This window comes from Prionailurus bengalensis, chromosome F2 (genome assembly GCF_016509475.1).
Source record: "Prionailurus bengalensis isolate Pbe53 chromosome F2, Fcat_Pben_1.1_paternal_pri, whole genome shotgun sequence".
NCBI classification, from domain to species: Eukaryota; Metazoa; Chordata; class Mammalia; order Carnivora; family Felidae; genus Prionailurus; species Prionailurus bengalensis.
The window spans coordinates 34,160,906-34,178,295 of record NC_057353.1 but is presented as its reverse complement, the minus strand read 5'-3'; the positions used below and the strand labels follow the sequence as shown (position 1 = coordinate 34,178,295).

The following is a 17,390-nucleotide window of genomic DNA, read 5'->3' as shown; positions in this document are numbered from 1 at the left end:
ATGGAACAATATACGTATCATAGGAATTCCAGATGAAGAAGAGAGACAGAAAGGGGCTGAAGGTGTACTTGAACAAATCATAGCTGAGAACTTCCCCAATCCGGGGAAGGAAACAGACATTGAAATCCAAGAGGCACAGAGAACTCCCTTCAGACGTAACTTGAATTGATCTTCTGCATGACATATCATAGTGAAACTGGCAAAATACAAGGATGAAGAGAGAATTCAGAAAGCAGCTAGGAATAAATGGGCCTTAACATACAAAGATAGAAGCATAAGGGTAGTAGCAGACATATCTACTGAAACTTGGCAGGCCAGAAAGGAATGGCAGGAAATCTTCAATGTGATGAACAGGAAAAGTATGCAGCAAGCCTGTCATTCAGAATAGAAGGAGATGCTGTGTTAGGAAAATGGGGGCTGGATATCCCAAGAATCAGAGGTTATATAAAAATACTACAAATAAGCAGCAGACATAATTTACCTGCCAAATGCTATTTTAAATTTTGGTCCAAACTGAACATTTGGAAATAGATTTATTGTAAGTGTTCAATTAGAGCAATTTCTTAAATCTGAACTAAATTGCTTTTAGAGTCCTTTTTCTTTGTAAGCATTGTAAATGCTAATAAATCCTGGTTTTTTGGGGGGTTTTTTGTTTTGTTTTGTTTTTTTACTGCATGTTATGTTGAAATAAAAACAAAGTAAAATGAAAAAAAAAAAAAAAAAAAACAGAATAGAAGGAGAGATAAAAATTTTCCCAAACAAAAGCTGAAGGAATTCATCACACTAAACCAGCACTACAACAGATCCTAAGGGGGATTCTGTGAGTGAAATGTTGCAAGGACCACAAAGCACCAGAGACATCACTACACACATGAAACCTACAGATAACACAATGACTCTAAACCCACACCTTTCAATAATAACATTAATGTAAATGTACTAAAAGCTCCAATCAAAAGACATAGAGTATCAGAATAGATTAAAAAAACAAGACCCATCTATTTGCTGTCTACAAGGGACTCATTTTAGACCTGAGGACACTTTCAGATTGAAAGTGAGGGGATGGAGAACTATCTATCATGCTACTGGAAGTCAAAAGAAAGCTGGAGTAGCCATACTTATATGAGACAAACTAGACTTTAAATTAAAGGCTGTAACAAGAGATGAAGAAGGGCATTATATAATAGTCTATTCATCAGGAAGAGCTAACAATTATAAATGTCTATGCATCAAATTCGAAGCACCCATATATTTAAAACAATTAATCACAAACATAAGCATCTTATTGATAAGAATGTGGTAATTTCAGGGGACCTTAATACTCCACTTACAACAATGGACAGATCATCTAGACACAACACCAGTAAAGAAACAAAGATCCTGAAAGATACGTTGGACCAGATGGACTTGACACACATAATTAGAACTCTACATCCCAAAGCAGAAGAACATACTTTCTTCTCAAGGGCACATGGAACATTCTCCAAGATAAATCATATACTGGATCACAAAACAGCCCTCAATAAATATAAAAGAATTGAGATCATACCATGCACACTTTTATATCACAATGCTATGAAACTTGAAAACAACCACATGAAAAAGTCTGGAAAACCTCCAAAAGCATGGAGGTTAAAGAACACCTTACAAAAGAATGAACAGGTCAATGAGGCAATTCGAGAAGAAATTAAAATACATGGAAACAAATGAAAATGAAAACACAACAATCCAAACCCTTTAGGATGCAGCAAAGGCAATCCTAAGAGGAAAATACACTGCAATCCAGGCCTATCTCAAGAAACAAGAAAAATCCCAAATACAAAATCTAACAGTATACCTAAAGGAAATAGAAGCAGAACAGCAAGATACCCCAAACCCAGCAGAAGAAGAGAAATAATAAAGATCAGAGCAGAAATAAACAATATAGAATCTAAAAAAACAGTAGAGCAGATCAATGAAACCAAGAGTCGGTTTTTTGAAAAAATAAACAAAATTGATAAACGTCTAGCAATGCTTCTCAAATGAAAAGAGAGAGGACCCAAATAGATAAAATCACAAATGAAAATGGAATTATTACAACCAATCCCTCATAAATACAAGCAATTATCAGGTAATATTGTGAAAAATTATATGCCAACACACTGGACAACATGGAAGAAATGGACAAATTCCTACCACCCACACACTACCAAAACTAACAGACCCTAACTAGAGAAGAAATTGAATCAGTTATCAAAAATCTCCCAACAAATAAGAGTCCTGGACCACATGGCTTCCCTGGGGAATTCTACCAGACATTTAAAGCAGAGTTAATACCTATCCTTCTCAAGCTGTTCCAAAAAAAATACAAAGGAAGGAAAACTTCCAGACTCATTCTATGGAGCCAGCATTAGTTTGATTCTGAAATCAGACAGAGACTTAGCAAAAAAAGAGAACTACAGGCCAATATCCCTGATGAATATGGATGCAAAAAAATCTCAACAAGATACTAGCGAATCGAATTCAACAGCATATAAAAAGTATTATTCACCATGATCAAGTGGGATTCATTCTGGACTGTAGGGCTGGTTCAATATTCGCAAATCAATGTGATACATCACGTTAATAAAATAAACAATAAGAACCATATGGTCTGGTCCTGTCAATAGATGCAGAAAAAGCATTTGACAAAATGCAGCACCCTTTCTTAATGAAAACCCTCAAGAAAGTCAGGATAGAAAGAGCATGCTTAAACATCATAGAAGCCATTTAGGAAAAGCCCACAGCTAATATCATGGGGAAAAACTGAGAGCTTTCCCCCTGAGATCAAGAACACGACAGGGATGTCCACTCTCACCACTGTTGTTTAACATAGTATTGGAAGTCCTAGTGTCAGCAATCAGACAACAAAATGAAATAAAAGGCATCAAAACTGGCAAAGATGAAGTCAAACTTTCACTTTTTGCAGATGACATGATACCCTACATGGAAAACCTGACAGATTCCACCAAAAGTCTGATAGAACAGATACATGAATTCAGCAAGTTGAAGGGTACAAAATTAATGTACAAAAATCGGTTGCATTTTTATACACCAATAATGAAGCAACAGAAAGACAAATAAAGAAACTGATCCCATTCTCAATTTCAACAGAACCATAAAATACCTAGGAATAAACCTAACCAAACATGTAAAAGATCTGTATGCTGAAAACTATAGAAAGCTTATGAAGGAAACTGAAGAAGATACAAAGAAATGGAAAAACATTCCATGCTCATGGATTGGAAGAATATTGTTAAAATGTCAACACTACCCAAAGCAATCTACACATTCAACACAATCCCAATCAAAATTGCACCAGCATTCTTCTCAAAGCTAGAACAAATAATCCTAAAATTTGTATGGAACCATAAAAGACCCCGAATAGCCAAAGTAATATTGAAGAAGAAAACCAAAGTGGGAGGCATGACAATCCCAGACTTTAGCCTCTACTACAAAGCTGTAATCATCAGGACAATATGGTACTAGCACAGAAACAGACACATAGACCAATGAAATAGAATAGAGACCGCAGAATTGGACCCACAAATGTATGGCCAACTAACCTTTGACAAAGCAGGAAAGAGTATCCAGTGGAAAAAAGACAATCTCTTTAACAAATGGTGCTGGGAGAACTGGACAGCAACATGCAGAAGAATGAAACTAGACCACTTTCTTACACCATACACAAAAATAAACTCAAAATGGATGAAAGACCTGAATGTGAGATAGGAAATCATCAAAACCCTAGAGGAGAAAGCAGAAAAAAAACCTCTTTAATCTCAGCCGCAGCAATTTCTTACTTGACACATCTCCAAAGGCAAGAGAATTAAAAGCAAAAATGAAGTACTGGGACCTCCTCAAGATAAAAAGCTTCTGCACTGCAAAGGAAACAACCAACAAAACTAAAAGGCAACCAACGGAATGGGAAAAGATATTTGCAAATGACATATCGGACAAAGGGCTAGTATCCAAAATCTATAAAGAACTCACCAAACTCCACACCCGAAAAACAAATAATCCAGGGGCGCCTGGGTGGCGCAGTCGGTTAAGCGTCCGACTTCAGCCAGGTCACGATCTCGCGGTCCGTGAGTTCGAGCCCCGCGTCAGGCTCTGGGCTGATGGCTCAGAGCCTGGAGCCTGTTTCCGATTCTGTGTCTCCCTCTCTCTCTGCCCCTCCCCTGTTCATGCTCTGTCTCTCTCTGTCCCAAAAATAAACAAACGTTGAAAAAAAAAATTAAAAAAAAAAAAAGAAAAACAAATAATCCAGTGAAGAAATGGGCAGAAGACATGAATAGACACTTCTCGAAAGAAGACATCCAGATGGCCAACAGGCACATGAAAAGATGCTCAACGTCACTCCTCATTAGGGAAATACAAATCAAAACCACACTCAGATATCACCTCATGCCAGTCAGAGTGGCTAAAATGAACAAATCAGGAGACTACAGATGCTGGCAAGGATGTGGAGAAACGGGAACCCTTTTGCACTGCTGGTGGGAATGCAAACTGGTGCAGCCACTCTGGAAAACTGTGGAGGTTCCTCAAAAAATTAAAAATAGATCTACCCTAAGACCCAGCAATAACACTGCTAGGAATTTACCCAAGGGATACAGGAGTGCTGATGCATAGGGGCACTTGTACCCCAATGTTTATAGCAGCACTCTCAACAATAGCCAAATGACGGAAAGAGCCTAAATGTCCATCAACTGATGAATGGATAAAGAAGATGTGGTTTATATATACAATGGAATACTACTTGGCAATGAGACAGAATGAAATCTGGCCATTTGCAGCAACACGGATGGAATTGGAGGATTTATGCTAAGTGAAATAGGTCAGTCAGAGAAAGACAGATACTATATGTTTTCACTCATATGTGGATCTTGAGAAACTTAACAGAAGACCATGGGGGAGAGGAAGGGGGGGGGGAGAAAAAGTAACAGAGAGGAGGGAGGCAAACCATAAGAGACTCTTAAGGACGGAGAACAAACTAAGGATAGATGGGGGGTAGGGGAGAGGGGAAAGTGGGTGATGGCAAGGAGGAGGGCACTTGTTGGGATGAGCACTGGGTGTTGTATGGAAACCAATTTGACAAGAAATTATATTAAACAAAATAATTCAGAGGGGCACCTGGGTGGCTCAATCAGCAAGCGTCTGACTTCAGCACAGGTCCTATCTCATAGTTTGTGAGTTTGGACCCTGCATCGGGTATTGTGCTGACAGCTCGGAGCCTGGAGCCTACTTCAAGTTCTCTCTCTGCCCCTCCAGTGCTCACACTCTCTCTCTTTCAAAAATAGACAAAAATTTAAAAAAAACAAAAAACATTTAGAGGTCAATTCCCATGTTTACAAAAACTCTCAAGATAGAGCAGAGTAAGTGTCCCTCCAATCCTGGGTATAAATATACAGTTGTCTTATCTATAATCCCATGTATTTTCATTCAATTCCTGAATTGATTCTTTACTTTTTTCTACTTTTGAATACTTTCCCATAGATACACAAAACACAGGAAAAAATATAGACTCTGGAAATAAAAGACCAGTATTAAAACTCTAGCTCCCAAACATAATCAACCTTAAGATGTTTGAGTTTGAAGAGATTCATCTAAAAGAATATATAAAGATGAAACAAGAAAATGACTTATGAATTTTTACAGCTGAGTCCATTGGAATACAGGATTATAGAAAAAAATCTTCCATAGGCATTCCTTCTGTAATGGAATAATACTCCTGAAAAATATAGAACTTTCTAAGAGCTCTATCAGCTCAAACTACATTTTTCTAACAACTTGTAATACAAAGAAATAAATTATTTGTGTACTGAAGACAGGTTAAAGAAACCATTTATTGGGGCACCTGGGTTGCTCAGTCAGTTAGGTGTCTGATTCTTGATTTTGGCTCAGGTCATGATCTCATGGTTCATGAGCTTGAGCCCTGCATCAGGCTCTGCACTCATAGTGTGGAGCCTGCTTGGGATTCATTCTCTCTTTCTCATTCTGTCTCTCTCTCTCCCTCTCTCCCTCCCTCCCTCTCTCCCTCTGTCTCTCCCCCCCACTCCCTTCCTCTCTCCACCCCCAAGAGAAACCACTTATTACTAACAAATTAATAAACTCACAAAAGTTCTTTTAGAAATATTATATAATGAACTTTTTTTGCATGTGGCATAAAGCCTAAGAATCTATAAGTACACGCTTAGTGAAATGTATTGTTATTTTTTTTTAATTTTTTTAATGTTTATTTATTTTTGAGAGAGAGAGAGAGAGAGAGAGAGAGAGAGAGAGACCATGAGTGGGGACAGGGACATAGAGAGAGGGAGACACAGAATCTGAAATAGGCTCCAGGTTCCGAGCTGTCATCACAGAGCCTGATGTGGGGCTCAAACTCATGGACCGCGAGATCATGACCTGAGCCAAATTCAGATGCTTAACTAACTGAGTTGCCCAGATGCCCCAATGAAATGTATTGTTATTTCTAAACTAAATATATATTTGGAATATCCTCCTAAATAATCTAGAAAAATTCAAAACATTAGGAAAGATTTCAGTTATTTAGATCTTTAGAGTCCTATCGCATAACTGAAGATTAAGAAAGATAGTACAGTAAGAGAAGTGTAGGCATAGATAAAGTTTAATTTAGTTTCCATTTAAACAATGAGTCATAAATCACCATACTTACCAGTGTCATTGGCAGGCTCAGATGTGAGTGGTTTTGGAGCTGGTGTATTTTTGGGTCTGGCAGCAACCTGAGACGGAGATGAAGGTGTGTTGTCTCCATTAACTACATATGAACAGCATGAGTTTTGAACTAGAGTGCTTGTAGGTGTATGATTATCTATTCCACTGGTACCTTCAACAACCAACCTTAAAAAAAAGAAAAAAAAAAGATGCTTTACTTCAATAAGTGCAATTAAGTGACTTTCCATCAGAATTGTCATAAGAAAGATTTACCAAATTCTTAGTACTCAAAGTGATAGGTAGAAAGAGTAATGAACACAAGATATAGCATGCTTTTACTGCATTAAAGTTTAAATTACTTTCAGTTCTAAGTGTATCCACACTAGCAGATAACTATATATATACTCAGATGTATAAATATATTAAATCAAAATAATTTCAGTCCCTCAAAGTAATGATCAAGTTGTACATTTTAAATATTTAAGTCTAAGGGGCTTCTGGGTGGCTCAGTCAGTTAAGCGTCCAACTTTGGCTCAGGTCATGATCTCATGGTTCATGAGCTTGAGCCCTGTGTCAGGCTCTGTGCCTGGCGCCTGCTTTGAATTCTGATCTCTCTCTCTTTCTCTGACCCTCCCCCTCTCATTCTCTGTCCCCCTTTATCTCTGCTTCTCTCTCAAAAATAAATAAATGTAACAACAACAACAAAATGTGTGTGTGTGTGTGTGTGTGTGTGTATGTATTTAAATATTTAATCTAAGAATAATCTTTAAAGTGCTCTTTAAAAAGCATTTCTAAAAAGCATTTTCAAAAAGCTCAAGGAACTTTTAAAAATCAATTCCAACCATTATAATTTTTTAAATAATTTATTTATTTTTTAACTTACTTCCAAGTTAGTTAGTATATAGTGCAACAACGATTTCAGGAGATTCCTTAATGCCCCTTACCCATTTAGCCCACCCCCCCACCCACAACCCCTCCAGTAACCCTGTTTGTTCTGTAAATTTAAGAGTCTCATGTTTTGTCCTCCTCCCTGTTTTTATATTATCTTTGCTTCCCTTTCCTTATGGTCATCCGTTTTGTATCTTAAAGTCCTCATGTGAGTGAAGTCAAAAGATATTTGTTTTTCTCTGACTGATTAATTTTGCTTAGCATAATACCCTCTAGGTTCCATTCACGTAGTTGCAAATGGCAAGGTTTCATTCTTTTTGATTGCTGGGTAATACTGCATTGTATATATATAGACCACATCTTCTTTATCCATTTGTCTGTCAATGGACATATGGGCTCTTTCCATACTTTGGCCATCGTTGATAGTGCTGCTATAAACATTGGGGTACGTGTGCCCCTTCAAAACAGCACACCTGTATCCCTTGGATAAATACCTAGTAGTGCAATTGCTGGGTCACAGGGTAGTTCTATTTTTAATTTGTTGAGGAACCTCCATCCTGTTTTCCAGAATGGCTGCACCAGTTTGCGTTCCCACCAGCAGTGCAAAAGAGATCCTCTTCCTCCACATCCTTTCCAACATCGGTTGTTGCCTGAGTTGTTAATGTTAGCCATTCTGACAGGTGTGAGGTGGTATCTCATGGCAGTTTTTATTTATATTTCCCTGATGATGAGTGACATTGAGCATTTTTTCATGTGTCAGTTGGCCATCTGGATGTCTTCTTTGGAAAAGTGTCTATTCATGTCTTTTGCCCATCTCTTCACTGGATTATTTGTTTTTTGGGTGTTGAGTTTGGTAAGTTCTTTATAGATTTTGGTTACTAACCCTTTATCTTGTATGTTGTTTGCAAACATCTTCTCCCATTCCGTCGGTTACCTTTTAGTTTTGCTATTTGTTTCCTTTGCCGTGCAGAAGCTTTTTATTTTGATGAGGTCTCAGTAGTTCATTTTTGCTTTTGTTTCCCTTGCCTCCGGAGATGTGTTGAGTAAGAAGTTGCTACGGCCTAGGTCAAAGAGGTTTTTGCCTGCTTTCTCCTCGAGGATTTTGATGGCTTCCTGTCTTACGTTTAGGTCTTTCATCCATTCTGAGTTTATTTTTGTGTATGGTGTAAGAAAGTGGTTCAGGTTCATTTCTCTGCATGTTGCTGTCCAGTTTTCCCAGCACAACTTGCTGAAGAGACTGTCTTTATTCCATTGGATATTCTTTGCTGCTTTGCCAAAGATTAGCTGGCCATAGGTCTGTGGGTCCATTTCTGGGTTCTCTATTCTGTTCCACTGATCTGAGTGTCTGTTCTTGTGCCAGTACCATACTGTCTTGATGATAACAGCTTTGTAATACATCTTGAAGTCCGGGATTGTGATGCCTCCAGCTTTGGTTTTCTCTTTCAAGACTGCTTTCGCTATTCGGGGTCTTTTCTGCTTCCAAACAAATTTTAGGATTATTTGTTACAGCTCTGTGAAGAATGCTGGTGTTATTTTGATAGGGATTGCCAACCTATTGTAATTTTATTAAACACTGGAAAATAAGCTGAAAAGGTCTTCAAATATTGATTACAAATTACAGTGTACTAGGTACTAAAATAATGAGCACATGATAATCAGAAAAGCTAAATATTATATCGCAGTTAGAAGAATTTATAGCAAATACATGAACTGCAAATAAATAAATAAATCTACAACTACAAAATCAAATATTTTAAACCTTATTGGCAATGGATAGGAAGTTGGGTGATATCATGTAAATAAACAGGAGAGTTTTTTCCAAATACACAGTCCATGGTGTATCTACTCTCCACAAAGCAGCCTTACTGTTTTTAAAAATATATCAATCAGATTGTGTCTAGCTATCTTTGTCTCCAAGTTCCTCCTTTCTTACCTTGATATATATACCATATATCAATTTTACTGAACATGAAAACATGCTGTAAAGCCTTCCTGTTTATTACAAATTATCATACGCAAGCAGTAATATTATAATGACTATAGGATTATCCAAAAAAAAAAAAAAAGGATAAATATTATATTCTCGAGTTGGAAGAATTTGTAGAGCATGAATTAACTAAAAATAAACTCACGGTCTTTGCACTTGCTATGTCCTCTGCCTAGAATAATGCTCTCCTGTCAGAACTCTGCATGGATAGTACATTTTTGGCTTTTTAATTGTAGCTCAAATGACACTTTTTCAAAGATAATTCCCCCAACATCTCTCTTTAAAACAGACTCCCTTTCATTCCTGTCACCTTGTCCTATTTCAATGACTTCACAGTTCTTAATACTATTTCCAATTAGCTAATTCATTTCTTCACTTATTTACTCTTTACCTTTATCCCACCAGAATGAAATTTCACAGGAACAGGGCCAGTATTCTTAGTGCTTGGACTAGTGTCGAGCACCAAACAGGCACTCAATAAGTATCTGATGATGAAGGAATGAATGAAACTCTCCTTTCCTTTGTTACCTGTGTATTTGGAATGAGATGTCTTCAGGAAGTTTGGACAAGGAAAGGAAGTCCCCAAGTGATTCTTCTGATTGCACAGCCCTCCCCAGCCACTCAGGAAGAAATCAGTGATCCAAGAGTCTAAGTAGAAGAATTCATGTGAAGTTCTCCTGGTGCTATAGATCTAATCTTTCATTCAAAATGTCTTACTATGCAATAAATTAGTTTTCAGATTGGTCATGACTCAATCTTCTTTACCCATCTAAGATTGTATTACAAAGATTATAAAAACAGATACATATTTTAGATACACACAGACAAAATATTTTAATATACCTAGTGTTGTACCCTTTTAGCTCTTAGTTTTTTCCTATGGAAACTAAATAGATTTATTTAAGCCAAATACATATTCAGAAAATATACTTATCTGTGCTCTATGAGAATCATTTAATAACAATTTAGGAGTAATGATGTTAGTAATTTTATATATTAATAGAAGTCACACTTTGTCATATACCAGCATATTTTTCAGACATTAACAAGTCACTTTTATGGCAATGTATTTTTATATTTTGAAGGATTCATTATAACCAGTCTATTATATGTTTTTATTCTAATTTAAACTATTCCAAAGAGAAAGCTTTTATGGTCATCAAACTGTAAGCAAAGGGAATTTCTGAGATGGCAGGATGATTTCTGAGGAAAGACTAGAATCTGTGGAGCATGTACCTTCTAGTGATCTACTGGAAGCTGCCAATTCAGATAGCAAAAAGATGCCAATTTTCCCACATTATCTGCACCTATTTACTGATATAATATGCCTAAATACAGATTTTAAGAAGCCATTTCCAATAAAAAAGAATGATGTACTGACACATGCTACAACACGAATGAATCTCATGCTAGGTAAAAACAGCCAGTAATAGAAGGTGACAAAGAAAAGAATGAATTAATGACACACGCTACAACATGAATGAATCTCATACTAAGTAAAAACAGCCAGTAAGAGAAAGTGACATATATGTCCATTTCTAAGAAAAGGCCAGAACAGGCCAAGCCACTGGACAAAAAGTAGGTTAGGGCTGCCAGGAGCTGGGAGAAAGGAATGGGGAGAGACTGCTCATGGCTACAGAGTCTCTCTCTCTCTCTTTTAATGTTTATTTATTTTTGAGAGAGACAGAGAGAGAGAGAGAGAGAGAGAGAGAGAGAGAGAGAGACAGACAGAGAATGCACACATGCATGGGAGAGGCAGAGAGAGAGAGAGAGAGAGAGACAGAGAGGAAGGAGGAGGAGGAGGAGGAGGAGGAGGAATCCCAAGCAGGCTCAGCACAGAGCCTGATGTGGAGCTTGAACCTACCAAGCATGAGATCATGACCTTAGCTGAAACCAAGAGTCTAACCCTTAACGGACTGAGCCACCCAGGTTTCCCCCCCCCCCCACTTTTTTAAATGTTTATTCATTCTGAAAGAGAGCGAGAGAGAGCAAGTACGTGCACACAAGCAGGGGAGGGGCAGAGAGAGAAGACAAGAGAATCCCAAGCAGGCCCTGAGCTGTCAGTGCAGAACCCAAGGCAGTCTCTATCCCACCAACCGTGAGATCATGACCTGAGCTAAAATCAAGAGTTGGGACACTTAACTGACTGAGACACCGAGGTGCCCCCAGTCCCTTTTTGAGAGTGATGAGAATTTCTGAAATTAGATAGTCGTGACTGTTATACCCAAATCTACTGAAATATATAGAAGGTAACCCTTTTGGTATGTGTATTATATCTCAATGTAGTTTATCTCTTTAAAAACTACTTTTAAAAGAATTTAAACAAATGATATGTACAGATACAAGCTTTTAAATTCTATGGCAAACTCTTAAGGTTAAAATGTAAAACTTCATATATGGGAAACGTTACATTACCTTGCCACAAATACTAAAATAAAATATTCTACCTGGAGGTTGGTCTTGTTGAAGGGTCTCCATTTTCATGTAAGGCATCACCATTTTGCTGTATTTCTACTAAACAAGAAAGAAATAAAGCAGGTTTTTATATACTTCTTTCAGGTTTTTTTCCCACTTCAAACTTTAAAAACACATAAAGTTGGCTTACTGGTTGGAGATGAGTTGCAGTTTGTTAGATTTTCTTGCTCAATCGCCAATCCATCCAGCACAACTGTTAATTCACCAGTTTGCACTATGCCGTTCTTATTTTCCAAAGAAAGTTTTAATTGTTCTTTCACTCTTTCCACTAGGAAAAAAAAAATTCTAATTTAAAAGCTTTTGCCACATACAAAATTATGTGCTAGAAATCAAAACTACCTATCAAGAATTACTCTAGCTCAGTACTTCACAGCTACAAGTGGAAAGAACTGTTTGCACTTATATCAGTAGATCTTTCTATACTACACCAGACTCAATCCCTATCACACCAAGTTGAAAAACTCTTTGCCTCTCACCACATGCTTTCAATATCATCTTTAATTGCTCCTTTGCACAGTAAAAAGCACAGAGAACATATAAATAAACACAGATAATAATCACAACAACTACCTAAACTTGCTCTTCAGCCCACAACGTTTGTGGTTAAGGCATAATTTCTGCATGGGAGTCAGGTGGTCTGGTTACTAATTCCAGCTCTGGAACTTACTGCTGTACTTTAAGTAGTCAAACTATATACAGCCTCAGTTCCTGTCATTACAAAACGGAGATAATGAAGGCATCAAATTAGAAGGGATTATCATAAGGCCCAAATGCAAAAATCACACAGAAAGTTCTTAGCACTACGCTTGACACATGTTGAGTACTCAATAAATAGTAAGTACTATGACAATAGTTTTTTCTTTTTCATAGGAGACCAAATATTTCCTTCCTGTTATTAGGATATCTAGTTCTTATTTAAGCTTGAGGTCATTTTGCTTCAACAGCTATCCCAGAGAAGTATATTAAGTTTTTAGTGATCCCTTTACTATCCAAATTCTTCAGTCTGATTGTCACTGGCTTTCTGCAGCTTTTGAAACCATGGAACATATTTCTTCTTAGATCATATCCTTGATTTTGGTCTTTTCTACATTTAATGAATTTGGGTGTTTTTTCCCCATTTATCAAATGTCCAGCATAAGCATAACCAATTATCCAAGTACAGAAAAGACAAAAAAAAATATCTGAGACCACTATAATCACAACAGAAATTCTTTGCAAAAAATTTAAGAACTATATAATAAAAGATCTTATAGAATTATACCACTACAAACCTCACCCCACATCACAAAAATATTAATTAAAACAATTAGAGACTAGGAGGAAAACAACAGTATGGGGGGAAAACCTACAAAAGCATGAATTTCAGCTTTACCTAGATTCTAACAATCTGTAGCTGAAGAAAACTATACTGACTACGATTCTATTTCATTTTTGTCATTACTCTCCATTGAAACTATGCAATGTGGAGATTTAGCTCTTGTTCCTAACATTAGCTTGAGTAGATTCTTAAAAATAACCTCTCAAAATCCCTTTAATGTAGGTCTCTTGATGGTAAATGCTCTCATTTTTTAATCTGTAAATGCCTGGATTCTCATCTTCAAAAGATTTGTTGAGCATACTATTTTATATGGATGATAATCTCTCAACTCTTTGAAGATATTTTTCTACTATCTTCTATTACTGTTAATTCTATAATTCCAATTCATAATTTCCATTCAAATGATCTGTTTTTCTCTACAGCTGCTTTTTTTGACTTTGGTGTCATGCATTTCACTTGATGAAAACATGACTTTCTCTTTATCATCTTACTAGGGAGATTATGGACCTAAGAATTTATTTTTCATCAGTATTCAAACAGCCATTATCTCTTAAAATACCTCCTCTACTCCACCTTCCATTGCAGGGGTTAGCAAACTGGTTGCAGGCCAAATCTGGCCTGTTACCTGTTTTTGTAAATTGTTTTATTTCAACGGTCATGCTCATTCATTTATAGATCTTCTATAGCTGCTTTCCCACTACAATGGAAGAACTGAATAGGTACACAATAGAGACTGCAAAGCTTGAATATTTACTATCTGGCCATTTACAGAACACATTTATCAACCTCTGCTTATGATGGCTTCTTATAATTTATAATCTTTGATGGTGAGTTCATTCTCTGATACTAGACCAAGGGTAGTCTTTGGGCGTTAGTACAGTCAGGTCTGTTTCTAATGCTGGTAGTGATTTGAGGGCACCCCAAAGAGTCTAGACTACAGGAATCCAACCACAGCTCCCCTATCTTGCTGTGAGCCAAAAGCTTAGTACCTTGAAAACTGCTATCAGCATCATCTAACTCCAATTTGTAAGATTTTGCTTTTTCTTTCTTTATTTGGAAGAAGGGAGGCCTTGAAGATCACTTTGCCTCTTTGCAAAGATCATTAATGCCACAAAAATTTGTTCTATCAGGGACATAACTATGCAGCAGAAAGCTGTTTATAGCATCTAGTCTTTCACAATTCTGAACATGGAAAATTGGGATATAACATCTGAGTCATAAAACTGGGAATAATAATATTTCCATCTACATGTACATATATGTATGTTGGCAGGGGGAATGAGAGTATTATGTTAACATATAAACAAACCAACTCAGACATATTCATTTATTCAACATGTAAATGCCTAATGTGTGACAGATATTATACTGAGAAAGCAGGATAAACCTTGACCAGCCTAAAGTAAACCTACCTACTTATTCCACTTATTTCTTTTAACAGACTTATCACCAGGATTTTTTGGGGGGTGCGGGTGAGGGGTGGGACTGACCTCCCCAACCTAAAACTGCAGTCTCCAAAAGAGCCGAAATTGTGTACATCTAATTTAGTCATGTATCCTCAGTATCTGAAAAAAGGTAGGTACTTAATAAATGTTTAAATTATTATGATAGGACTGTCCTCAGGAAACTTAGAAGGCAGAATCTGATTTTTCTTCCATCCTAGACATTCTTTCTTAGTTTTAATAGGGCAACAGAACAATTGGAGTCTCTGAGAAGCTAGATAATATGACTATATAATTTATCCATCATAGGTTTGTTGAAAAAGTACACTCTATCTCTACAGAAAATAAAGATCTTCAAAAATCTTGTTTTTTAAGGTGTTTCACATATTTAGATTTAACTCAAGAGTCAAATTGAAGCCATTTTAAAAATTGCCGGGCACCTGGGTGGCTCAGTTAAGTGTCTGATTTCGGCTCAGGTCATGATTTCGTGGTTCTTGAGTTCAAGCCCTGTGTCAGGCTCTGTGCTGACAGCTCAGAGCCTGGAACCTGCCTCAGATTCTGTGTCTCCATCTCTCTCTGCCCCTCTACCACTCGTACTCTGTCTCTCTCTCTCAAGAAAATAAATAAAACATTAAAAAAATTGCTTGCACACTGTATTATCTATTGCTAAGAAACAAATTATCCTGAAGTGCCTGGGTGGCTCAGTTGGTTAAGCGTCCAACTTTGGCTCAGGTCATGATCTCACAGTTCATGGGTTCGAACCCCACTTTGGGCTCTCTGCTGACATCTCAGAGCCTGGAGCCCGCTTAGGATTTTATCTCCCTGTCTCTGCCCCTCGCAGCATGCATACTCTCTCTCTTTCTCTCTAAAAAATAAAGATTAAAAAAAGCCACAAATTATCCTAAAGTTTAGTCACTTAAAATAACGATAACCGTTTATTACTGCTCAGTTCCTATGGGATAGAAATTTGGGAGGCGCTAGAAAATCCCCTTAAATAATGACTCATATGCATAGCTAACAAGCTGGTGCCGAGAGCTGAGAAGAGGCCTCAGTTCCTCTCCATTTACGTTTTTTATAGGGCTTCTTCAGTCTTCACCTTAGTGACTTGTGAGTATATAATCCAAGAGACAAGAGCAAAAGCTGAAATGTCTTTTATGACCAAGTCTTTGATGTCCTGTACCATTATTTCTACCATATTCTGTCACAGACCATCTCTGATTCAATGTGGGAAGGACCACACAAGGTGCAAACACCAGAAGGTAAGAATGCTTGGGACCATTCTGGAGGATGGCCAACATACAGCTATGTATGTTTACAACAGAATTTTAGAAACAAAATGAGTGTATTAGGTTACAAGTTGCAACAGTCCCAAGAATAACCAGGTGTTCTAAATCCCAAGTCTTTCCATTATATCACACTATGAGTCAATGTGCAATAACTCACAAAGTTCCCATCTCCTATGGTGTAACAAAATTAATTTCAAAATTTACAAAAGAAATAAAAAATTACATAATGAAAGTATAAGAAGAAAATAATGGAAATAATAGAGTATAGAAAATATTCTGAACACACAAAAAAATGGAAGTTGGAAAAACTTTAATGACAGAAAAAATATTAAATGTCTGTAAGTCAAAACCAAGAATAAAAAAGTGGCAAATTATTAGCAGAAAAAAGAGCTCTGATAAATCAGTGAGAAAACAAGGAACAACCAATAAAAAATGTACAGATTATAAGATAATCAGACACAAATGATAAAATATGGATGATCAATAAATATGTGAGTTTTTCAATTATTAAAGAAAGCTTTGAAAAGAGTAACATTCATTTTTTAAATCTATTAGTATGGCAAATATTTCCAAATGGGCACTCTCATATACTTTGTTGTGTGTACAAATTAGCATAATATTTCAGGAAGGCAAGTGAGACAGCTATGCATAGCTGGAGGCTTCAAACTGCTCATTCCCTCTCACCTAGTATTTTCAATCATAAAAATCTTTCTAAAAGAATATAAATATGGTTATATCACTAGGTATGAGAATACTATTTGTTCAAAACCTTGTTTTAATATATCTTAGTCTGCACTGATACTAAGGGAGTTTTACAGAAGAGAACCTGAGACTTAGTAAACTAAACAAATTAGTATTAGCTAAGTATATAAGACTAAAGCAAATTTTTAACTAATATTATATTTGACTTTTATGCTCTGTCCTCTATCATAAATGGCATATTTCTCTATGTGTTTCCCTACCATTTTATATAAGGAAATAATTTTCAAATTATTTGATTATTGTAAAACATTTGTGACATAATTCAATTTAAAGTGAACTTACTGGATTTCTAAATGCTTTCCTCAACAAAAGCGAAGTTCTTAGTTCTATTAATACCATAAAAAAACTCAGTGTGGTCCCCAGTGTTTGAGTAGCAGCCATCTCACTCCTCTTTTGGGTGTTTAAAGTAGCTCTGTCAGTCTCAAAATTGAAATACAAAACAAAGACTCTATACAAAGAGTCTATATACACTCTGATGTATATACTTTTCACCCATGGTGCACAAAGATTCTTTCCTTAAACCAACTCTAGTCAAGTTC

At 36.7% G+C, this 17,390-nt stretch overlaps 1 protein-coding gene across 7 annotated transcripts in view; it reads right to left on the bottom strand.

The window, feature by feature from the left end:
• Window positions 1-17,390, bottom strand: part of WWP1 (WW domain containing E3 ubiquitin protein ligase 1) — a 142,059-nt gene that overhangs the window by 69,927 nt on the left and 54,742 nt on the right. For 5 of the 7 annotated variants that reach the window (XM_043601311.1, XM_043601306.1, XM_043601312.1 and 2 more), the window contains 3 exons: window positions 12,174-12,311; window positions 12,016-12,082; window positions 6,695-6,879 (listed from right to left, as the gene is read on the bottom strand). In XM_043601311.1, the coding sequence (XP_043457246.1) occupies window positions 6,695-6,879; window positions 12,016-12,082; window positions 12,174-12,311 (390 nt within the window). The remainder of the gene's footprint in view (window positions 1-6,694; window positions 6,880-12,015; window positions 12,083-12,173; window positions 12,312-17,390) is intronic. The other 2 variants (XM_043601309.1, XM_043601310.1) reach the window with 1 other exon arrangement.